At 39.4% G+C, this 25,628-nt stretch overlaps 1 protein-coding gene across 21 annotated transcripts in view; it reads left to right on the top strand.

The window, feature by feature from the left end:
- The window catches only part of FRYL (FRY like transcription coactivator), a 383,738-nt gene that overhangs the window by 176,873 nt on the left and 181,237 nt on the right, over nt 1–25,628 (top strand). For 16 of the 21 annotated variants that reach the window (XM_030563429.1, XM_030563431.1, XM_030563418.1 and 13 more), the window contains 9 exons: nt 3,662–3,801; nt 4,879–4,975; nt 7,938–8,017; nt 8,607–8,687; nt 9,802–9,970; nt 14,900–14,992; nt 18,347–18,445; nt 19,713–19,814; nt 22,395–22,439. In XM_030563429.1, coding sequence (XP_030419289.1) covers nt 3,662–3,801; nt 4,879–4,975; nt 7,938–8,017; nt 8,607–8,687; nt 9,802–9,970; nt 14,900–14,992; nt 18,347–18,445; nt 19,713–19,814; nt 22,395–22,439 — 906 coding nt within the window. The remainder of the gene's footprint in view (nt 1–3,661; nt 3,802–4,878; nt 4,976–7,937; nt 8,018–8,606; nt 8,688–9,801; nt 9,971–14,899; nt 14,993–18,346; nt 18,446–19,712; nt 19,815–22,394; nt 22,440–25,628) is intronic. The other 5 variants (XM_030563433.1, XM_030563427.1, XM_030563426.1 and 2 more) reach the window with 1 other exon arrangement.

Raw genomic sequence — 25,628 nt, 5'->3', positions numbered from 1 at the left:
AAAATGCCTAATTTAGCTTTATTGTTAAAATTACATGTAAAAAGCTTCTGCTCCCATCGGTAAGTGGAATAGAAACCTGTACCTTACTCTGCAGGAGGACAGTACAACTAGAGGCAGTGGGATAAAGGTAGTAAGTTCATCAGCAGGCAGAGTTAATGATATCAGAATGTCATTGTTACGTATTGCAGGATGTCAGATGCAAGAGATGTTGAATTTGAAACAAGAACAAAAACTATAATTTAAGGTATCTAACATGAATTCCCTTTTCCTCCTTTATAATGAAGATTAAATTTTAGGTATTATTTTGAGAAAACAAAACAAATATTAAGTACTTCATGTTTGTTCATATGTCTATCTTAGTACCTTTATATAGTGCCTGTCACATGGTATCTAAGTGCTGCATGTGTAAATTAGAGGTACAGTGCCATAGCTATACTGGACTTCCAGGATTTTTGTGTTCTTTCTTCATGCATTTTACTATACAAATGACAGTCTATTTATACTGGAACCAGAACATAACATCACAGTGATTTTTTTCTGAGGGTACTTTCTCTCACTCTCTCTTTTTTTTTTTTTTTCCCCTTGTTATCTTCACCCTATTCCAGTTGTGATGGGGAAAGCTTTGTCAGAAAGGTGGTTTTCACAGTATGTTCTAAAGACAATCAAATTTTAGATTAGTTTACTGTCCACTGGTAGCTCATTCCATAGCCAAGCTCATTCCATAGCCAAACCCCCTTTACTGATAACATCCAGGATAAGAACCAGAGATAAAGTGTTATCAACAGCATTTTCCCAGCAGTAAGTAGTTGTCTTGTGGGCTAAAGATGCAGAAGTAGTGCTCGATGATGTGTCATGGCCCATTGGTGGATTCGACAAAAACCTTTAAATTGGCAATAGAAGCAGATTAGGACCTGTGGTCAGCGTAGGGATGTTGTTGTCTTGATAAGTGTTCCATTAAGGATATGTCCTGCACAAACTAAAGTCTCTCCCTGGCTTCCACCTTCAGTGTAGATGCAGTGAATTATAATAATCAGATGTATATCTCTTAGAAGCATATATTCTAATGAAATTATCAGAAGCACGCCAGTGATGATGATATAGTGGTATTTTTGGTAGCACATCAAACTCTCTAGGGGGTTATTTTTATAGAATGTGTATAGTCCTTAATTCCATTCACCTACAGCTGAAATGTAACTGAATCTTGAATTGCATGTAACAGATTTAATATGTAGTAATTGTTTGTGTTACCAAAAGAAGCTATTTAAATCTAAAATAAAAATGTTCAAACAGTAAGAATTTTTTTAAATGCATCAGATCAGAATGGTAGATGATTTTACTCTCTAACAATTAGAGATGCAAATGCAAATGTAGTTATGTGAGAATACAAATTATGTTGTTCTGAGGTCTGTGATTTATTACATTCAGTCCTCAACAATTGCCGCACCCCTCCCTACAAAATGGCTAGATCAAGAGTTCAGTGATAATTTTAAAGAGTTGACATTTTGAATACTATATTAGCTGGAAACACTTTCTGTACTGCACTAGAAAGTTCAGCCTTCCAACAGTATTAATGGAAGTAGTCTGTCTTGAAATTCACGGGTGTAAGTGCCAAAGCAGTGTGTCATGCTGCAGCATTGTGATTGGCTAAAATGTCCAATTCTTGTGGACAGTCCTTGCCCAGGTAATGCAGGTGTAAGTCGCAGGGACAGAAGATGAAGTCAGCGCACTACTAGTGGTTGAGGCCTTCTCTGCTTTCTTCTTTGCTCTGTTTTCTTCTCTTTCAACCACCTCTCTTCAGCCTCTTTGACTCCTTGGTGCAGCACAGCCTTCCACTGTAACCTGTTGCTAGCTGCCTCTTCCCAACTTGTGACGTCAACGAGAAAGTTTTCGAATCCCTCTTGCAAACATCCTTGAACCTGAGGCTAGGCTGGCCCAGTGGCCTTAGAGCCTCTGCAAGTTCTCCATACAAGAGATCCTTTGGAATGTGTCCATCATCCATTTGGTGCAGCTGATCAGGCCTATGACGATGCCTATTAATCTTTGGTCATTTTGTTTCTGAAGTAGTTCAGTGTCAGGAACTTTGGTTTCCCACTCAATATTTAGAAGACAATGAAGATAGCAGGTGTGGAAGGTGTATAAGGTATTCATTTTCTGCCCTGGAAAATGGCAGGATGGCAGGCTTTAAAATAGAGTTATTTTGATTACTGTCTTGTTGCCTATAACTTCCATTCAACATGAGTTTATTCAACACTGCCTCATAACTATTTAAATTAGAAATCTGTGCTTTATTATAATATGAAAACAACAGATTGGAATCTCAGGTGTCAGGTGGTATAAGATGTTAAACTCTAGCAGTTAATGAGATATTGATTGTTTTAACCACATTAGAATTGAAGTGATGGGATAAGACAAGGAGATGGTAATGCACTGATATGATTTTAAGGTCGAGTATCTTTGCACTTATCAGGACTTTAGTAGTACTTTGGACCAACAGAAAAGTTTTTAAATAAAACTTCCAATCACTGGCGTTGACCAATGATCAGAAAGGAAAAGGAAGAAAGTGTGCCAGTGGAAAACTCCTTTCTTCTTTGAGTGCAAGTCCACATATATATTCCACTGTTGGTGCGCATGTGTCCCATGCACTCGAGCTGGAGACTTATGATCAGCAGTACCCGATGGGATGACTCGTGCACCCTCAGTGTCCTTGTGCTTCCAGCTGAGGGCATAAAGGGCAAGTGTGTTCCAACTTTCCCTCTGTTCCTTCTCACTGCTCATGACTACAAATTGGAGCTCTCAGTAGCTGCCTCTAAATTTGATGTTATTAGCAGTTGAGTACTAGCTAGTTAGGTTAATGTGGGAATTTTACAGTGTTTCCTTTTGTTTTCTTTTTGAAGAAACTATTCTTGTTTGTTTACTGGGGAAGTATTGTCAGTACTGGTTCAGTCAATACTGAACTCATCCCCAGGTTGTGAAAACTGACCACTTTGTGAGACAGTAATGCTCTTAAATGATGGGCAGGGTAGATGAGGAGCACATCACTGAGGAGTGTGCTATCTGCAAGTCATTTTGCAAATAAACCCAGAGATGTAGGAAACTTCAAGTTAAACTTAAAATGATCTTTGTCTGCTTGGAGTTAGTTCATCTGACTATGCCTCATCTAGGAGTGCTCCAGTAGCCACTTTATCTGGAGCCACAAACCTCTACCCTGAAAAACCTTGACAAAGCCTCGTAAGACTTCTGAAGAGAAGTGTGTGCATAAACACATTGGGAAGAATATCACTTTTCCATAATTTATATTGTGAAATACTTGTGTACTTTAAATGTGAATTTGCTTCGTGACAACATTCAGGTAGATTATTTTAAAATATCTAGCGTCTTCTAGTTAGTTTTAGCATGGTTGCCTATATAGAGTATTTCAAAGCTTCAGATTAACTTTACAATATTTGCTTGTTTCTTTATAATACATTTTTCATTGTTTGATTTAGAATGTAGTGATTACAAAAATTCACTTGAATGAACATAAAAATATTTTGTACAAAAATTACTCTAACATAGCATAGAACTATTCAAACAGTGTTAATAAAACTAGAAGAGAGAATGATTTGAAGTAACTAAATTATAAATCTGATCATGAACCAATGTACCCTTTTTACCTTTCCAGTTGATAAGCTCTATGAGCTCAGTAGCAGAGCACTGTCTCCCCTCCTTACTACGCACCTTGTTTGACTGGTACAGGCGTCAAAATGGAACAGAAGATGAATCTTATGAATACAGACCTCGATCTAGCACAAAATCTAAGGGGTAAGTGCCATTGCCTCCCCGCCCACCCCAGCAGATCAACATTTGGTTCATATGTTTATTGCTCTAAAAGTGTAGTTGTACTTTTTGGATAAAAAAATATTTCCTATTTTGGTCTCTTATTTGCTGGATCAGCAAAGGGTAAAGTTTCTCATATTTTGCCCTTAATCTGGGGAGAAGTAACACCTTGACAGAGGAAGCTCCAGGCACCAGCGCTCCAAGCCCGTGCCTGGGGCAGCAAGCTGCGGGGGGTGCTCTGCCGGTTGCCGCTAGGGCACCAGGCAGGGTGCCTTTGGCAGCTTGCCTGCGGAGGGTCCACTGGTCCCGCAGCTTTGGTGGACCTCCCACAGGCATGCCTGCGGAGGGTCTGCTGGTCTCGCGGCTTCAGCGGACCTCCCGCAGACATGGCTGCGGGAGGTTCACTGAAGCTGTAGCACCAGCGGACCCTCTGTGCTTGGGGCAGCAAAATGTCTAGAGCCACCCCTGCACCTTGAATAACTTAATGATTCCTAGAGCTAATTTAAGGAGCAGCATTGATGCACTCTGAAGTGATTCCTAACTAGTTCGCATCCTCTGGATTTTTTTTGTTCCCTACCTTTTGTGGGGAGGGGACAAGTCATGGAAACCGTAAGAAAAAAAAATCAGAAAGATTTTCTGGCCTCTAGAAACTATTTAAAAAAAAAAATCCTGCTGCCCACCAAACCTCAAATTCTTTCCTAACCATGCACCAGGGCTGGCTACAGGCACCAGTGAAGGAAGCAGGTACCTGGGGTGGCCAATAGAAAGGGGCGGCACTCCATCCGTGACTGGGAGAGCATGTCTGGCTCTTCAGCGGCAGGTCCTTCACTCCCTCTCTTCCTCTTTGACGGCACTTCTGCAGTAGCTCAGTCGGGTTTTCCACCCTCCCTGCCGCTTGTGGTGGCAAAAAAACTGGTGCCAGCCCTGCCATGGACTGTATTGGATATGTATCTGGCTATTTTTACTTTAAAACAACCAACAAGCACTAATATGTAACTCTTTTATAATATGTATCTGAATTCAGTCCTATATATAATGTTTGTTCTTAATTTCTTCTTTTAGGGATGAGCAACAGCGTGAGAGGGATTATCTACTTGAAAGAAGGGACTTAGCTGTAGATTTCATTTTTTGTTTAGTTTTAGTAGAAGTTCTAAAACAGGTAAGCTCTTTAGCCTCTACAAGGTGTATGCTTGCTGTTAATCTTTTGTTTGTAATTGTTAACATCCACATTTTTCAGTCGTCTACTTCGTTTTTTTTATATAAAACTGAGGCCAACACAGGATGAGTACATGTGATGTTACAGTAATTCTTCCAACTGCACAAAGCTTTCAGCCTCTCCTCAGCTCCCCATCCCTTCCTTATTCCTTCTCTATTGAAATCTCTTAGAAGGCATGTCTACACTGCCCCACAATTTGGACTATGGGGACGTGACTAGCAGTGCACACCAAAGTTCTGTATTGAAAATCCCCTATGTGGACATTGTGGGCATGTATGAAAAGGTTCCAGATTCACATTGATGAAGTCAGAATGAGGAAACATCATTCTTCTTTGAGTGTTCTCCACATATTCCCACTGATGAGTTGTGGTGGCTGGTGCAGCTGAGATGTTGGAATGTTCTCATAGCAGCAACCATTAGAGTACTTGCATGTCCATCTTATCCTTCCCCTCAATATTCCCAAACATTCTGAGGATAAAGGGATGTATTGCCTTCTGCCATCTCTGTTCCTTCCAACTACAGCAGCATACAGATATGGATGTCTCCAGATGTCTTGGATCCAGAGGCTTCTCTCACGACTTTTTAGTGACTTGAATAGCTTTTCACTTTTAGTATAGTTAACATAACATAAGAACGGCCGTACCAGGTCAGACCAAAGGTCCATCTAGCCCAGTATCTGTCTACTGACAGTGGCCAATGCCAGGTGCCCCAGAGAGAGTGAACCTAACAGGCAATGATCAAGTGATCTCTCTCCTGCCATCCATCTCCATCCTCTGACAAACAGAGGCTAGGAACACCATTCCTTTACCCATCCTGGCTAATAGCCATTTATGGACTTAACCACCATGAGTTCTCTTTTAAATGCTGTTATTTTCCTAGCCTTCACAACCTCTTCAGATAAGGAGTTCCACACGTTGACTGTGCGCTGCATGAAGAAGAACTTCCTTTTATTTGTTTTAAACCTGCTGCCTATTAATTTCATTTGGTGGCTCCTAGTTCTTGTATTATGGGAATAAGTAAATAACTTTTCCTTATCCACTCTCTCCATATCACTTATGATTTTATATACCTCTATCATATCCCCTTTAGTCTCCTCTTTTCCAAGCTGAAGCGTCCTAGCCTCTTTAATCTTTCCTCATATGGGACTCTCTCCCCTCATATGGGACTCTAATCATTTTAGTTGCCCTTTTCTGAACCTTTTCTAGTGCCAGTATATCTTTTTTGAGGTGAGGAGACCACATCTGTATGCAGTATTCGAGATGTGGGCGTACCATGGATTAGTTAGTATAATTAGGATAAGAACAATTAGTTATTTAGGTCAGTTGTTATTTTTAGTGTGGTTAAATAGTTGTTAAAAAAACAGAGATGGCAGAGTTGTTAAAATCAATTCCATCTACTGGCTAAATGGCAGATCCAAGGAAAAGAAATCCAGTTTTAAGAGGTGTGCATCTTGCCTGGTGGTCTTCCTGGAACTGGACACCCATGTAGCCTTCTAATAGCAGTACCTGTTTAAGCGCTCACACTCCCTCCTACCCCTTCCAGTAGCATTCCCGAACACTCGGAGAGTGAGGCTATAGAAAGGGGTCAGATGCTCTCTGCTGCCTCAATTCCTTCTACTGCTTCACGGCCTAGAGTCAAATTCTGTTAGGACTCAGTAGAGTAATAATATTCACGCTCTCTACCCAGTATCCCCTCTTTTTCTGAGTCCTTAAAAATCTTGACTTTAAGAAGAATGTTACTTTTTGGGTACTTTGTTGATTTAGCATACCTACAGCAGATTGAATCCTGAGGAGCCTCTTGCATGGCAGAAAAGCCCTACCTTCCTGTGTGTCATAAACTGCTTGTATGAAGGGAATTCTCTTGTCTAGGACAGATGTGGGACTTTTTCATATTGCTCAAAAGTCCTAATCTCTCGTAGAGGGCACGTGTGTAACAGAAGTCCTTGAGAAAGCTCTTTTGAAGTGTTAGTTTGAGGAGACCATCATCTAGATAAGGGTAAACAAAGATACCTTGCCTTCTCAAATGGGCTGCTACAGCAGAAAGGCATTTTGTAAAACTCTTGGGGGAGCAGATAGGCCAGAAGGAAGCTCTTCCACTGAACACAAAATATACAACATCTTCACCTTTTATGTGGGATTAAACAGAACCACTGTGAGATTGGCCTACTTAGATGTGGTTGTACCTGATCTCTACACCAAATCTGCCTTATTCTTAGGAAGGAATTGATATAAGCATGGCCACTCTGATGTACAGTACTTACAAAATACTTTAATCTTCAAAAGCTTCATAAACATGATTTTTGACTTTTTTTTTTTTTTTTAAAAACCCACCTACACTCTGGGCAAAGGTGGACTGTGCATTTGGGGCCAGTGTTCAATCATTTCCTTACTCAGGTATGTCACTTCCTTCGATGTGGTACAAACTGGGCATAAACACCTCTTTTCTGTTCTTGCTTTGGATGAGCTTTTAAACTGATGCCTTTGGCCTCCTTCCCCTGACATGAATGTCTTAACGCACATTTGAGGTTAAATTGGGAATAGTCATATCACATCAATTAGTGAGGTCTGAAATGAAACAGTTAATCTAGACTCATAGCTGTTCATGATATGCACATAATGATGTGGTCACTTAAGTTTTTATTATCATTTTTGCTTACTTAAACTCATTAGTCAAATTATTTAGCAGAATGCCACACATCAGTGATGTTGAGTCATAGTGCTTGAATATCTAGGCACAGAACCTCACCTGGTTTCAATTGTCATAGCTCCATTGAAGTCAATGGAACTCTGACAGTTACACCATCTCAGGATCTGCCTCCTAAGCTATTCTTGAATATTTCTAAGGGGCATAGCACAGTGGTATTTATGTACTGATATAGTAAAGTGAAATGATATCTATATTTCAGATACCTGTTCATCCAGTGCCAGATCCTTTAGTACATGAAGTTCTAAATTTGGCTTTTAAGCACTTTAAACACAAGGAAGGGTAAGTCAAGTTTAATTCATACACATAATGTTTTGTTTTAATTCACAGTGCTTTGTCATCCGGCTGTTTTCAGACTGACTGCATAGGTTTTCTGTTCTGATTGCCTCACACCTAATAAATTCAGGGATAATACACAAAAAAACATAATTAATATTGATTTTTGAAGCTAAAAAGCATTACTGTTTAAAGAAGACAGCTGTGTGCAATAGAAAGCTTATCTTGTTTGTCTTAAAATATACAGCTCAGTTTGCATAATAAGGGTAAGAAAAATTGAAGGTCGTGGTCAGGTTACATAAATAAACTCTTCCCATGTAGAGTACTGTATACAGTTCCTCCTTAAAATGTATTGCATCCAGTAAGCCTGCTAAAATTAACCTACACAAGTTCATATGTTATCTATTTTTAAACTTAAAAACAGAACGTAGGTATGAAAAAGTTCCCACTGAAGTTTTGTCTTTTTATTCAGATTGGTAATTCCTCATTGCATGGAGCACCTTTTATGTTTTGTGTACTGCTGAGCACACTGTTGATACGTTCAAATAATATTTTCTAAAAGCACATCCTTGTTCTTTTCTTTTTTCTCCCTTAGGTATTCAGGAACCAACACAGGGAATGTGCATATTATTGCAGATTTATATGCAGAAGTGATAGGGGTTCTTGCGCAATCAAAGTAAGCTTGATATTTCACCTCTTCCTTTTCCCTCTTTTTTTTTTTTCCTCCCTGACTACTACTTACAGCACATTTTAATAATTTTAGCAGACTGGAAGCTTTTCCATAGTTGTACATAAGAAAGTCAGCTACTAATCAAACATTTGGCATAGCAAGCACATTGTTGTGCATCATTCCCATAGTCTTAACAAAACAAGAAATGCTGTCCTTTCCTTGAAACATAAATTATACATCCTTCTACTGCACAGTGCTTCCTTCAGTATGGCACTTTCCTCTCTCATTACTAGTCTCTCTCATTAGCTTGAATACAGTTCCAAGTCTGTCCAATGAAGGTTGGAATAAAATGGGAGTTTTTAAGAGTTGTTACTAGTGTTAATGGCTCATAACTTAATGAAATGCATATTGTGTATTGCTATAATTTAGTAAGATTTTATAGATTAGACATTTAAGAAATATTTTCAAAGCTAAGAAGTTTAATTAAAAAAATAACAAACAAAAAACACCTTCCGGTGTATCTAGCATTATAGGTACATTTGATGTACTTGTGTATTCAGGCTTTATTCTCTGGTTTGCCTATCTGCTCCATGCTTGCACCCTGTAAGGTATTGAAATGTATAGGTATCCTCTCATTCTGGGCAGATTTTTGTAAATTACATTATATTTCCTCCTCCAAAGAATGGAACAGATACAACTCAAATGAGAAAAATGCTATCTATACGCAAGTTACAAAGACAGGCCTTAGATATTTTTATGTAAAGGCGGTGAGTGTAATTGTAATTTTAAAATAGCGAAGTGCTCATTTGTTCAACAAAAATATGCATCAGGAAGATTTTTTAAAGGATGCTGCCATTTTTTATTTATATAGAAGGAGTAGATAGAAAGCTGACATCTCTCAAATGTTATTGCACTGCCTACATATATTCTCTAATATGCTAATCACCATAGTATCTAGACATCAAATACAAGAAATAAAATCTGTCTACCTTAACTGTCTCTTTAACTGTAGCTACTATGTCATTGTCAGATAAAGTTACCTGAAAAATATGTTTAAAATAGAAATAATGTAAACTGAACTAAGCAATATCAATGTTTGCTATGTGTGTAAATTATCCAGGTTTCAGGCTGTTAGGAAGAAGTTTGTCACTGAATTAAAGGAACTGCGGCAGAAGGAACAGAGTCCTCACGTAGTGCAAAGTATCATCAGCTTAATTATGGGGATGAAGTTTTTTAGAGTAAAAATGTATCCTGTAGAAGACTTTGAAGCATCATTTCAGTTCATGCAGGTAAATGTGCACCACCTTGAACTAAAGCAGACATTTTGAGACTAGATTTAACTTCTATGTATCTTCATTAACAAGGTTCTGTCTTCTTTGATGGCTTGCATATGTGCACTGCACTGTAGGTGTGGTATGTGAGCTCCTAGTGCTTCAGTGCTGGAGACTTTTTCCCTAGCAGAAGCTTAAGGAGTGTCCTTGCCTACCGCTGAGCTCCTTGTGCTATGAATAAGGGTATAAAGAGTGGAGACACTGTCCCTTTTCCGGTACCTTCTTACCATCAATGATCAACACATGATGTTTCATGTGAACAACTATTTGATCTACCTAGTACTCAAAAAGTTCTGACTTTTCATTTTCTTTTCTTTTAGTTTTATACGTTTAAGTTTATTTCTTTTGATTTAGTCCTTCTTTTATCCTATTTTCAATCTGTCAGGTCTCTGGACCCAACCTACTGGGGTGGGGAGCATATGTCAAAGTCTGCTGGGGTTCAAACTTTATGCAGGCTGCAAAAAGCCTATGCCTGTTAGTGACCCTTGCCCCTGCTGCCTCAAGTGTTTTGGGTGAGTGTCATATCAGAGATAGGTACTCTATCTGTCACAGCTTCAAGACTAGGAAAAAGCTGCTGTAGGAGTGTCTCTGGTATATATTTAGATCAGCTTTGGAGCCCTCTCAGTCATCTAAGGGAAGCTCTTCAAAGACTTTTTCCCATAGTGCTCCCATGGCTGTGTCACCTGAAAGAGGCTGCAGATAATCCCTGTCTCTGATATCCTCCTCTTTGAAGGCCAGGGAATTGGAGCCCTGGCCTCAGAAGCATAAGCAGAAGTCTGCATCCGTCTCCTCAAAGCTTAGGGTATGGGACTCTTCAACAGAGGATCCTTCAGACATATCAGTCCTCATCCTCGAAAGAAACCCGCACGGTGCTTTCAAAAGATGAGCCTTGAGCTTGAATTCATAACTCTGCTTGACACTGAAAATCATGGACTGAATAGAGACACTAATATTGCTTATTACAGCAATTTATAACCCACTAAGAACCCCCCTCTGGCTTCTCTCCACCTTGTATGACCGGAGGAGAGTTAACAGGCCGCTTTACCTTGAATGGTCCTTTGATTTAGTTTCCCAGACCTGAAGAAGCTCTGTGTAAGCTTGAAAGCTTGTCTCTGTCACCAACAGAAGTTGGTCCAATAAAAGGTATTTGTGATGGGTTGCCCCCCTCCCTGAGTTAGAAATTACATAAACTGGGTTCAATAATAAATAAAATAAGTTTATTAACTACAAAAGGTGGATTTTAACTGAATGTAAGAGATTACAGAACAAAGCAGATTACTATGCAAATAAAACAAAACCCGCAAGCTTAGCTCAAAATACTTAAGGAAACAGGTTACAATATGTACTTTCTTACCCTAAATGTTATTTTAGGCAGGTTGCAAAGTTTCTGCGGTTCAGAGTTCCAGTTATATTTCTTTTCAGACTGGACCCCTGTTTCAGTCTGGACTCCCCCTCTTCTCCTCCACCTTCCCTTCAGGTGGTTTTAGCAGTCTTTCTTCTTGGGCAGACAGGCCATGGAGAGGAGTCATCCTGTTTGCCTTCCTCCCCACCCTTAAATAGGATTTACATAAGGTGGGAATCCTTTGTTTCCTAAACTTGACCCCCTTCCCTTCCAGTGGAAAGTTACAAGAAGTCCTAGGTAATGTTTAGTATCAGCTGACAAGACCACCTGACCTAATAGTGTCACAGTCCCAGACGCCTCCCAGGAGGGAGAAAGATTAGAATCTTCATAGTTTTGTTGTGCCCTGCTGATGGCACATCAAATTTGATGGCCTGTCGTCTGGTGGGTGTTTTCCCAATACACACCCAATTGTAATGGTTACATAGTCCATACTCCTAACTTTAGATACAGAAATGATACATGCATACAAATTGGATAATTGCATTCAGTAAATTATAACTTTTCCAATGATATCCTACAAGACCCATCTTCAATAAAGTACGTCTCAGTAATGTCATATCCATATCATAAGCATATTTCCATAAAGAATATGGAGTACAATGTCACAATATTATCTCACCCTCTTTGTCTCTCTAATATCCTGGGACTGACATGGCTACAATAACACTGCATATAATTTTTCCTCAGTCAACCGAAGTGTTCCCTCCCCTCCACCTCAACCCTTTCTCTCTATCCCCCACACTTGTGCATGGCTCCCATTTGTAAGGGGACAGTAAGATTGGTGTGAGTAGGAGAAGCACTAAAACTGTAATCTTCCATGGGACAAAAAACAGCTGTTAATGACTTTAGACAAACTACTGTAAGTTTTCTACAATGGTCCCATCCCGAGCCAGGAACTTTCTAAACTTATCCCCTCTCTTCTCTTGGTCCAAACTCCCCAGGGCCCATCACTGCCTGTGTGCTGGAAATGCACAGACATGGACACAATGATTGTTCATTGATAATCTGTTCTATAGCTCCTGCCAAATGCATTATAGTGGTTCATCGGAAATCAATAAAATCATTGATTTATACCCTTGTCTTTCTCAGGGACTGTTGAAGGGTTGAAGCAGAGCGTGAGCTGTGGTTAAAATCAGGAATGTAGCACAGTGCAAGAGGGGGCTATTGGCAGGGAGGATGGGGCTCAATTTTAACTTACCAGCCTTGGGTTCTGGTTCCTGTCATGGCTCAGTGTCCTCCTCAGGTTTGTCAAGGGGTTTCTTCTCCAGGTAGAGGTGCAGAAACATGCTGCTTGTCCTCCAGGTCTTCCAGGGTATCCTCTATGCTCCTTGCTGTCTCTTTACCCTGGCCCTCATTGACATCTCATCGGACAATGAGGTGGGGTTGAGGAGGGAGTTGTGGGTAACTTTAGGTTGTGTACTGGGAGCCCTTGACAGCACCTGGTCCCATTCATCATAGAAGGGTCATGTATGATGAGAGATAGTTGGAGTCTTTTGCCCTCCTGTACAGAAGCCTCAAGTGCTTGATGCATTCCCAGCACTGGGCTCAGTACCTTCCTGCTCCAGCCTCAGTGGAATTTCTTGGTGTAGATATATGTTCCTGCCACTCTGGGAGAAGTCTTGAAAGACTATATGCTTCAACCATACATTGAACAGCACCTGGCAGGCCAGGTCAATTCTTTCCAAAGCAGGATCTGGGTTCACCATTTTTGATCAAAAGAGTGCAGCAGAAAGCTGTTCTGGTTTGAAAAGTGCATCTCACTACTAGTGGTGAAAATGGGGGGACAGTGACCGTTATGGATTGAGTAAGGGTCTGGAAGAAAGGGGTTCAGTGCATTGTGTAATTTGGTCATGAGAAGGTGGTACATGCTTCTTACCCCTGTCCACACTGCAAACTGGCATGGGTATGGGGCTGTGCCACAGACTGAGGCATGTACTTACCCACACTCCTCAAGCAGGTGGCTTATTTGCCGTGTATTCATGCCTTTTGACAAGTGCTTCTGAGGTATAGGTGTGGATAAGAAGGGGGTTATGGCACAACCATGTGCATGGAACTGCTTATAGTTGCTAGTGTAGATGTAGCCTTTGAAGCCCTCCAAATGGATCACCAGCTGCATTGCAATGGCTTACATTCTAAGAGAGTAACATCTCCTGGTAGTCTCAGTGTGTGCTTCAGAGCACATTCAGCGTCAGCTGTGTTTCTGATTCACATCCCCACTCTAGACATTTGTAGAACCGCAATGGGTCCTTGGTCTATATTTCCACCATACATTACACACTGTCTGCCCACTTCAAGGGAAGATGCAAATGTAGGTGAGGCAGTCCTTAAAATCCCTCTTCAGAAAAGATTCCCAAGCTATTACTTCAGAATGTGGGCCATGGAGTCATCTCCAGTGTAATGGACACCTGAAGAAGAAAAAAATGGTTACTTAACCTTCTTGTAACAGTTTGTTCTTCAGGATTTGAGGCATATGTCCATTTCACGACCCATCCTCTTTCTCTGATGCATCAGAGTCTACCATTGGGTTCTGGTGTGAAGGCACTGGAGGATAGGGGGGGCTCCTTTGCCTTTTATACACTCACTTGAAGAACAAGGAGTTCAGCTGTGGGCGGGGCTGCTCCTGCGGGTACCAGTAGGGAAAATTTCTCCAAAAACAATGCACAAAGTGTTCACATATCTACAGTATAATGTACATCTGCAACACATCTCAAACGCTAATTGCAAGAACATTAAGTAACTGTTTTAATCTAACAAAGCTGCCTAGTACAAAAACAACTTGGTATGTTTTACTCTTATCTTGAGACATCTTATTTAATATATATTTTAAACATTATATTAATCAGTGAGTTAGAGCTTCTTTCAAACTAAGCTTAATATTTTTGGCAGTCAGTTACCAGTTTAGGTCCTGATTCTGCAAAGATTTACACACATGCTTAAATACCTTGCTGGATTGGGACTATAGTGCTCATCATCTTGGAGGATCAAGCCCTTACTGTAAATATTTTCTCTAAAATTATGTTTTGTGTATAAGTTTTGATAGTAAATTAACTTGAAGATGATTACTGCTATATAAATGTTAAGTATTCTTAATGCCTAAACATTTTCTAGGAGTGACCATAAGAGTAGCCTCCATTTTCAGATATTTTAAAATAATTTGAGCAGGAAGATTTACTTTAGACTCTTATAATTATATTTATGGAAAAAACATAATAGAAAGACAACTGCTGTTGCAACAGTTTCCTTTTTAGTTTTCAAAAAAATTGCTGGGGGAGGGGCACAGGATTTAAAACTTTACCTTTTGATAATGGTATGAATGAGTCTAAGATGCTACTGAGGAGTAGGCTAACTTTTATTTTTAAAATTATTAATTTTAAGTAGCGGCCAGTTTAGGACAGTTGGTGATGTTCTTATACAATAAATTAAAACTTAAATTTTTTTTTGTCTTTTGTTTGTTGTTGCTGTCTTTTTAACACTTGATCATAAAGGAATGTGCTCAATACTTCCTGGAAGTAAAAGATAAAGATATAAAACATGCACTAGCTGGTTTGTTTGTGGAGATTCTCATCCCTGTGGCTGCTGTAAGTAGTCTTTTTTTTCTTTTCTCCCTCCCATGTGAGTTTGATTAGTTTTTCTTCTGGCAATTCGTTCAATAGATCCTCACTGTATTGAATTTGAGCAGACCCATAAAAGCTGTTAGGTAAATTCTTGCCTCACTGCATTTGCCCATCGGTACCTGAGTGCTCCTATGAAAGCAAGCATATTAGTACTTCCTGCTTATCTGGTTTCCCACCTGTCTTTAGGCCTAGAGTCATTGTTCTCTCCCATAACTGTTATCTCTCATACTTATTTTAGTAGGCTGAATTCTGCCATTCTTATTTAGTCTTTACTCCTCAAAGAAAACTCTCACTGGCTTGTTCTTCACCAGCTGAAGCAGCCTTCAAATGTAGCCTCAAGTGTAGCATGATACTACCTGTTATAGCCTGTAGGTGGTAAATGTACCCAGACCTCAAAAATGATTTTCTGAGCAAAAGAAAAGGATGCAGTCCTTTGGCTAAGTGAGTCCAGTAAGACTCTGAATTTGTGAACAATCTTGATGTTTGGTGGGCATAATCCCTCATTTGAGGGAGAAGTCACTGCCTCTGCCACTGCCTTAGAATGATTTCTCTTACTAGTATCATCTGCATCTTACGCAGTTTGAATTTGAGCCAAACAGCTTTCATCCGAGTGCATTCCTCCAACAGACGATGACAAAAGCCATGTCTACATCTAAAATTTTGCAGCGCTGGTTGTTACAGCTGTATTAGTACAGCTGTATAGGGCCAGCGCTGCAGAGTGGCCACACTTACAGCAACCAGCGCTGCAAGTGGTGTTAGATGTGGCCACACTGCAGCGCTGTTGGGCGGCTTCAAGGGGGGTTCCGGGAACGCGAGAGCAAACCGGGAAAGGAGACCAGCTTCGCCGCGGTTTGCTCTCGCGTTCCCAGAGCCACCCTGCAAACCGCAGGGAAGGAGACCTGCTTGCTCGGGGTTCCGGGAACGAGAGAGCAAACCGGGAAAGGAGACCAGCTTCGCCGCGGTTTGCTCTCGCGTTCCCGGAGCCACCCTGCAAACCGCAGGGAAAGAGACCTGCTTGCTCGGGGTTCCGGGAACGAGAGAGCAAATCGGGAAAGGAGACCAGCTTCGCCGCGGTTTGCTCTCGCGTTCCCGGAGCCACCCTGCAAACCGCAGGGAAGGAGACCTGCTTGCTCGGGGTTCCGGGAACGAGAGAGCAAACCGGGAAAGGAGACCAGCTTCGCCGCGGTTTGCTCTCGCGTTCCCGGAGCCACCCTGCAAACCGCAGGGAAGGAGACCTGCTTGCTCGGGGTTCCGGGAACGAGAGAGCAAACCGGGAAAGGAGACCAGCTTCGCCGCGGTTTGCTCTCGCGTTCCCGGAGCCACCCAGCAAACCGCAGGGAAGGAGACCTGCTTGCTCGGGGTTCCGGGAACGAGAGAGCAAACCGGGAAAGGAGACCAGCTTGATTACCAGAGGCTTCCTCCTTCCACGGAGGTCAAGAAAAGCGCTGGTAAGTGTCTACATTGGATCACCAGCGCTGGATCCTCTACACCCGAGACAAAACGGGAGTACGGCCAGCGCTGCAAACAGGGAGTTGCAGCACTGGCGATGCCCTGCAGATGTGTACACCTTCAAAGTTGCAGCGCTGTAACTCTCTCACCAGCGCTGCAACTTTCTTATGTAGACAAGCCCAAAGGAAAACTGCATTGCCTAGGCTAAAGGAATAGGAAACAGGGCTGAATATCATCAGCATGTTGAAAACACAGCAGCCCATAACACTTCTCTTTCTCTGAGGAGGTTGTAAGTCAGGAACATTGTGCCATCCAAGCCTGAAACCTGATTGATAGGTATCCTAAAGATTAAAGGAAATTGTGTGTCTGATGTTGGCCTGCCATCACCTTCTCAATAAACTTCCCCACACTGAGTTTAGAGACTTCATAGAAGTTGGTGAGATGGTTATGTCAAATGATAGTTTCATTAGCAAGTGCCAGACCACAACATGTTGCTGATAAGCAAAGTGCGCTCCAAAAGAATGGTGGGTCCTGAGTCCATTCATCAGGTGACTGAAAGGACTTCTGTCATTATGCTCAGGACCCTTCACTTAGTTACAGTCAGAGAAGACAATGTTGTTAGTTCCAATTTCTGTTATACAGCTTTCATTGTATCACAGACAGTAACCCAACTCATATATTTAAATGTAAAATGAAGCCAGTTATGCCTCTTCGAACCACTTTAATACATTGCTGATACCTTAAAGATTAATTTTTTATATCAAGCGAGCCACTATGTTGGCTCAAATACTTTTCAAATGCATTTCAGTTGTCTGCTTCTCATCACGTAAAAGATCAGACTATTGTACTGAGCAAAATGGGTTGCCATTTTTTTGATGACTGCTTTGTGAACAAAATAATTAAAATTAAGAAATTTAGTTACCTTTTATGTAAAAGGACTAGAGAGAAATTATGAACTTGCAGTTGCTACAAATGTGCAGTTCAGTGTGTCTGTCCAGTGTAAAATCAAAGTAATTATGATTACTTCTGTAACACCTTTGATGTGTATGTTTCTTTACAAAGCACATAGCTTAGAAAGGTCCCTCCCCTGAAGAGCTTACAATATTAATTGGACAAATACAACACAAACATTAAAGCATGAAGTGTGAAGGTGATGAAGTGTGAAGTTGGTCAGCAATGGAAGCCTAAATATTTACTAGGAGAGATGTGTTGATGGGGAGGGTGGATGCATGATAAGGCAGGAGTGCTGGGTTTATAGAACAGAGTGGGAAAGCCCTTAGAGTGTGAGTGTGTGTGCGCGTGCGTACGTTCATGCATCGAAACAAATCTCATAGTGATTTTGCACCTGAATTGTGAAACCAAATGAAGATACTGCATTTATGATATGGTACTCAGTAATAAGCCCCATTCTTATTGAGTCCCAGTTCTCAGATTTAGTGTGCATAAAGAAAAAGGGTAGCAGTGAGAAAAGTTGAGTGACTTCTTTTAACAAAAAAATACACACAGTTTAAAAGAAACTTCTGTCTAAGAATTTGGTGTTATCTATTAGTAAAATAGTTTACACACTTAGCATGTGTTTAAAAATAAGACTTTTTTTCCTTAAAATGTGCAAATGCAGGACAGATATTTCTGAACTTTGTTAGGTGCAACGTTTTCATTGTTTTAATTAGATGTTTGTGCTGTATGACACATTGATTTAATTTGCTGCTCATTATATCTCATACAGAAAGACTTGAATAACTGTACTAATCTTAAAGATAATCTAAATGTTGAATTCTCATATGCCTGCATAGTTCTGATTTTAATATATTTTAACTTTTCTTTCTGCCTAGATTTCTATACTCAATTATTTATATTTATTTTCACTAGGCTGTTAAAAATGAAGTGAATGTGCCATGTTTGAAAAATTTTGTGGAGATGCTCTACCAGACTACCTTTGAATTGAGCTCAAGAAAGAAGCACTCACTGGTATTTAAGAAATATTTCAGTTCTCATATATTTATTGATATATATTTTAGATTTTTAGATGAATGATTTACGTAAGGAAAGTTAAGAGAGTTCTCTAATATAAAGTCTTAACTTCTAAAGGCAGCACAAGGATTAAATTCATGCTTTTTTATACTGCTTCTGCTCGATCTTTGATCTTGATCTCATTGTGCAGGATTTGTTCTCTCTGTGAATGAAAAGTAATTCTACCTCTGCTCTCATTCCTGAGCCTTTCCTGTAACTGACAGTTTTTAATTACAGGAAAGGCTCAGTGATGTGGAGTTGTTGTTCCCTGATATCTCCTCTGATAGCATAAATTCTGTTCAGTTAGAATCTCAGTGTGGATTTAATTAAAGGGCAGAAATGGCAGATCATATATTTTTTGCAGCAAACTAGCTGCCTGTTAACTACCCTGCTCTTATCTATTGGCTCTTCTGCCCACATATTTCAGCTTTCCCCTGCATCTCTTTATCTCCCCAAACTTAGCTCATGGGTTTTTTTGGTACGTGTGTCTCCTTGCAAGGATTTAACTATATTTTCTTTCTTTCTTTCTTCTTTCTTTTAGTGTAATATTTGTCAGTCCCTTTATTCACATACCTATAATGCAAGTGAATTTGTCTCACTTTGCATCTGGCACAAGGCTAATTTTTGTGTCTTTGGTTTGTACTTTTATTAAATTTACTTTAAAATTATCCCTTACTCACATTCACATTTGGAGGGCTTTGAGTAGAATAGAGATTCCATTGCTATCCTATTTTAAGATTCCAAGAATTAAGGAACTGCTGTCACTGTAGACAGTTAAACACTGTAGCGTGTAATAAGAATGTAATGATGTCATTGTCAAACTTGGTGCTGAGAGGACATTTGGTATTGTTTGTTTGTTTGTTTTTTTTAAAGTGAGAAACACTGTTGCATTATTCTTATTATTTAACTAGGTTGTATTTCTCTCTCTGAACTTTCATCCTATACCAAAATGACTGTGAATGAGACCAATTTTGTATTAAGGACCAGTATTCTTTCTGCTGAAAAACTTTTAGCACCTTAACAGATCTTACAGCATTCCAGCAGGAGAAGGCACAATAGCTCAAGTACTTACAAACTCTGTTAAATTTTTGAAGGTAGAACAGGAGAAAAGGCAGTGCTCATGACCACCCAAAGCCTCTCAGGTTTTACTGGGATAATTGTGTTGTCCCTGAATGTATTTCTCACAGAACAATTTGATCAATTCTTCTTTCTTCCTTCCTTGTAGGCTCTGTATCCATTGATCACCTGCCTGTTGTGTGTCAGTCAGAAACAGTTTTTTTTAAATAACTGGCACATTTTCCTGCAGAACTGTTTGTCGCATTTAAAGGTAAGAAACATTCTTAGATCAAAAACCTGTCACAAATCAGTAGCATTCAGTCTTATGTACTTTATAGCATTTTATTACCAACTAAAGCAATTAGCTATTTAAAAAGACACTGTCAAATAATTATTCTAAAAACCTTTTGAATGTTTTAATTATCTGTTGTTTAGTAATGTGTTTCCTGTGTTTTTATGTGGTGCCGGAATTGGCATTGCACTTTTTTTTTTTTTTTTTTAATGCAAAAGGTAACAGTTTTAACTCATGTAGGTCCATTTGATGCTATCTTTGTGCATCAGCTTCACTGGTTATGTTTGCGTAGCTCTAGGAGCAGTGTTTGTTACTCGGCTGTTATTCTACAGCCAGCAGAGAGAGCACAAACGATAATTCTTTTGATCACCATAAAAATTACTGGTGGGAGGTCTGTATGTGTGTGTGTGTGTGTGTGTGTGTGTGTGTGTGTGTGTGTGCGCTCACACTTAAGTAAAATATATAGTAATTTCAAAATTTATCTTCCTGTTTGATTAACTAGTTGATAAAAAAAATTAAATATTTAGAATGGAGAGGAAATGATCCCTACTTTCTATACCAATTTTAAAGTTGTGTAAATTTTGAATATAAAACTTAATGTCCCTTTTACCTCTTGACTGAATTTGATAACATTATCAATATTACTGGATTAATAAATGACACTGATATTGATACTTGGAAATTATGGGGTTTTGTCCTAATTTAAATTTATAATAATTTACTGTAATATACTCATTAATTTTGATTAATGTAGTTTATTAATGTTTGTTTTAACATCTTGGTTTTGATATTTTTAAAGTAATGGATTCACCTTATTGTTAACATTGTTTCTGGTTAGCTATGTGTAACAATTTCCAAATCATGTCTACATGCTTATGATTTAATTATGTAAACCATGGTGAAAGATGCTAAAGCAAAACACAGATTTTGATGTTTTTGAAGTTTCTTTTGTCTTCATAACAACTTTTGTACATTTCTGTTGCTTGTTGGGTTTTTTGTATATTTTTCATCTAATGTACTTGCACTTTTTTTCAATGTCTCCTTTGTTTTTTATTTTGCTATTGAAGCTTTCCTAAAAAAAAAAAAAAAAAAAAAAAAGAAAAAAAGCTGAGTTTCTTTTGCATCCTGAAGTCAGATATTCCTGGCATAACGTCCATTGCTGGCAATGGATGCATTAAAACTATCAGTGCCAAGGAGTTCAAGTAGTAACTGCACAGCATGCACTGTTTACTCTCAATATTTTTGTTGCCCATTAACAACTTCTCACATTTACCTGAGGGCTCTATTCAGCAGAAATTTTATATTTGAGCTTCTGCAATGCAGAACATAGCAGTTTTGATACTGTACATTGATAAGGGACTTAGCAGGGTATTTGGTAGACTATTGAGTCATTTGGACTTCAGTTCCACTATTGTTTTCTGTGGTTATCTAGCCATGGATTGAGTGAGACTTGGTTGAAGTGAATCTTTCAAACTCCATCCCAGTTATCTTTTTATTTTGCTTCAGCTAAGCTTCTTTCTCTATGTATGTTAGGGCTAACTAAATGAGTAATAAATTGCCCAGCAAGTTCTTCTCTTGATTTATTTTTTCCCCTCCTCCCTCATTTTTTACCTGGTCTCATCATCATACTTTATTTTATGCATTTGCTTGAATTTACTTAGATATATGCAACATAATAAAGATTAAGTACCCAGTCACTCTGAATGTATTTGACATCCTTTTAAAATATAATTATCAAAATTATTTAATTAGAATATCAGCAGGTTTCATCTGACCTCCACCAGGAAAATCAGGCAAAAATTAAAAATTGAAACTATAACATTCTCATACCACTAACTACTCTCACAACTCCCCTCCCTCCTCAAAAGCTAGGGAGAAAAGATGGGCTTTGTAGCATTGCTGATCACAACTGTGACAGTACGTTATGGAGAAAGAAATGGTCTCTCGGGATACTGTAGAAGTAGATCCCAAGCCATTTAGGGCTTTATTGGTCATAGCAGTAGCTCTAAATTTCACCTGGAAACCAATAGAAATTCGTTGGAGATTACGGAGCACAGGAGTAATATATTTCACTTAACAAGTATTTCCATGAATTGATTCAGTAGCATGTAACAGTATCAGTATTTTCAAGTTTTGGGCTAATTTTTTAAACCATTATTTAGGATACTGTATGGTTAATTTTCAGTGTCTTGGTCAGGAGATTATCACCTTCCTTGAGTTTGAGGATGAGGACTCTGATACTATTGCTGCTTCTTAAGGACAAGGAGGAAAAAGGATTAAAGAGTCTGCACAACTGGGAAGGGAAGTGTAGAGTAGAAGAGTAGGTGCTTCTTGGGGAAAGATAATTTTTTGCCTTAGGAAATTAATTAGCGTCCATTGCCACTAAACCATTGAAGTTAGTGGAGCATTTAGAGCTGTTACCAGCAAAAACCTTATTTCTGTGAATAGAGTCCTTAGTATATGGCTACCTGTTGTTTTGTGCTTTTTTTTCATCTAACATGCATGTGCCTTCCATTCTCATGTTCGTTATGTTTTGCTGTCTCACATTGCTTTATTTAGATGCCATCTAACAACAGTATCAGAAAACAAATAGAAACACTGCAGGTGAGTTAATATGTTGTAATAACATGGTGAAAGGGCGCCTTGTCTCCAGTAACTGCAGTATTTTGTTTTTGTGTGTGTTGCATTTTATGTCTTCTTTGGTTCTATAAAATTGCAATTGGCCCCATCAAGAAGCAACAGCACAAAGAAGAACCTTTGAAAAAGCATTTGAAAGGTTTGCTAAAGGAGAGAGTTCTGTAAATCATCTGATACCAATTAGCTTGTGAAAAGGTAGATTTTTGAGACTGAGCAATAATTTGACAGCCCAGTTCATTAAACAGCAGTGCATGTTTAAAATAGTAGCTAAAATATCTACATCAAATATTTGATTATTTTTATTACATTTATTTAATACAAAATTGTCTTGCATGTGAGCTAACTTGGAAACATTTTCACAATAAAAAAGATGAAGCTGGTTTATTATGATAACTTGCAGTGAACTACAGTAAACCTGCCAAGAACAACCACTCATGGGAGTTAGCAAAAGTGGTTGCTTATAAGAGGTGGTCTCTCTTTGCCACCAGAGAGTGGTGGTGTTCCGTAGCCTCTGCAAGTAATCATTTGTGACAGGTGATCTCTCTTCAGAGGTGGTATCTAAGGCAGGTTTTACTGTAACTTAAAAGACATTTACATTGTTGGTTTTACAGGTTTTAAAAAATAAAAATTAGTTTTGGTTCAGAACGGAAGAAAAGTTTTAACAATATTAAGAAGTACTGTCTTCACTAAGTGATTACATTTGACTAACATGGAAAAAATGCTGTTTTGTTTCTTGCCTTCATCAAGATATTTGTTTCATTAAATCATTTTAATGTGTCCCATTAGATCAGTGTAGATTCATTTTTATTGTTGTTGTAGTTGTTGTTGCTTTTGTAACCCTTTATATATCCAGTTAAATTTTTAACAGTTTATATTATACTCTGCTGATACATTTAATCCATACAGATTCTTCCATGTTGGAAGATTTTAGGAACTAAAAGTAGAGCTATATTTGAAATAAAATACATGATCAAAATGTTTCAGATAAGACCCTGATATGTATTAGCTAAAAGACTGGTATATGTCAGGATGTTTAGTTAAACAGATTTTTATTTGTAGCATATGTAAATAACCCTCTACCCCGATATAACGTGACACGATATAACAGAAATTTGAATATAATGTGGTAAAGTAGTGCTCTGGGAGGGCAGGGCCGCACACTCCAGCGGATCAAAGCAAGTTTGATATAATGCGGTTTCACCTATAATACGGTAAGATTTTTTGGCTCCCGAGGACAGCGTTATATCGGAGTAGAGTTATATCCATTTCAGAGAGAAGAGAAAATCCTTTTACTGTATAAACCTTTTTGACACTAAATACAACGTCATAATTTTTATAAAATAGAATAAAAAAGCCATTTCCTTTAAGCACATTTGTTTGACTTAATGTCTAGTTATAGGACAGGGATGAAAAATACAAATGCCTAGCAGTACAAGACAACCATGACTGATAATGGTTTAAAATTCTTGGATGCTGTTTATAAACATAAAGCCCTTACTCAATATGAATACCTACAACATTCTACACAGGGATGGCATCACCTCTTCCTGGTGGTGGTGAGGGAGAGGGGCCTAAGGTAGGCTAGACAGAAAATTGGGGGGGGGGTTTCCCCCCTTCACCATGAGGGCCTGCCCCTCTCCATGGCCCCACCCGCTGCTCCTCCTCAGGTAAGTGCAGGCCTCACTTCCTCCCCTGCCACTTCCCTGAGGACCTGCCCTCTGGCCAGGTCAGAAGCTGGAGCCAAACTATGCAAGATGGCTGCTGGACTGGCTGGTACCATGGTGCGGGTGGCACTCCCCTGTCTCCTCCTCCTGCTGCTGCTGTTGGTGCCTGGGGTTGGGGGCTGCTTGCAGCCAGTAAGAGCTGCCAGGTTGATGGGACCTGGCTCTGGGGCCAGCGGAGCCTACGGGGGCAGGGCCCAAGAGCCTGGGCTAGAGCTGGTCAGTCAGGCCACTGTGGGGATCCACAGCCCCTCTACTTGCCCTGAGTGGCATGCGCTGGTGGACAGAGACACAGGGGGAGGGTTTCTCTTGGGCACCCTGGCCAGGCTTACTTCTCTGCTGGAGCTAGGTGACAGGAATAATGTCAAAAACCGCTGCCAATAGATTTTGCTACCAGTAGCAGTTACAGATGCTGCCCCATCACAATTTTCTACCTCTCACATATACTGAGTCATCCATACAGTCATACTGGGTCAAACCAAAGGTCCATCTAGTCTAGTATGCTGACTTCTGATAGTGGCTAATGCCAGATGCCTCTAAGGAAATGAACAAAACAGGTAATCACCAAGTGATTCATCCCCTACTGCCCATTCCCAGCTTCTGGCAAACAGATGCTAGGGACACCATTCCTGCCCATCCTGACTAATAGCCATTGTTGGACCTATCCTCCATGAATTTATCTTGTTCTTTTTTGAACCCTGTTATAGTCTTGGCCTTCACAACATGTCTGGCAAAGAGTTCCACAGGTTGACTGTGTGTTGTGTGAAGAAATACTTCCTTTTGTTTGTTTTAGGCCTGTTGCCTATTAATTTCATTTCACCTTTCCCATCCTCTGGTCCTTGGGTAGGAAATTGTGACAGGGCATCAACCAACAGAATAAACGTATGCTATAAAAAGAAAAAGAAAAATTCAGAATGAAAAATTCCAAATTAAAATTCACAGTAAAAACATAGGAAGTGCTATACTAGAAACACAGATGTCATTGTTAAAACTATTAGCAACTATTTACTTATAAATATTTTCAATGATTATTTGCTATTAAATTATAAGTTAAATAGCACAATCTCATCCATCTGCACAATGTTAACAAAGGTAAATGATGAAGTGCTAAGAGTAATAAAATAACATTTTAAAAGTAAACAATTATAAAGTGCTAAACTATATTTAAAAAGGATTACAAGAAAGGGAGTGCAATTCAGGGAATCACAGCAGCAGGTAAGACAAATTTTTGAACTGCTAGGAGACTTTATGCGTACACATAAACTGTTAAGGGATTCTTTTAAATATTCAATATATGACGCACAGTTTTTGGGGGTGTATGTAAAATACTTCACTGAATCAAGTCTCCATTAGCACTTCAGTGTATTATATCAGATAGGGAAGAGCTGGCATGTCTAGGCATTGGGTTGCCCTGTGCTTTTAAGGACACAGCTCT

Source organism: Gopherus evgoodei, chromosome 5, assembly GCF_007399415.2.
Source record: "Gopherus evgoodei ecotype Sinaloan lineage chromosome 5, rGopEvg1_v1.p, whole genome shotgun sequence".
NCBI classification, from domain to species: domain Eukaryota; kingdom Metazoa; phylum Chordata; order Testudines; family Testudinidae; genus Gopherus; species Gopherus evgoodei.
Note: the sequence above shows the minus strand (reverse complement) of the source record. Positions and strands in the feature narration are given on the sequence as shown.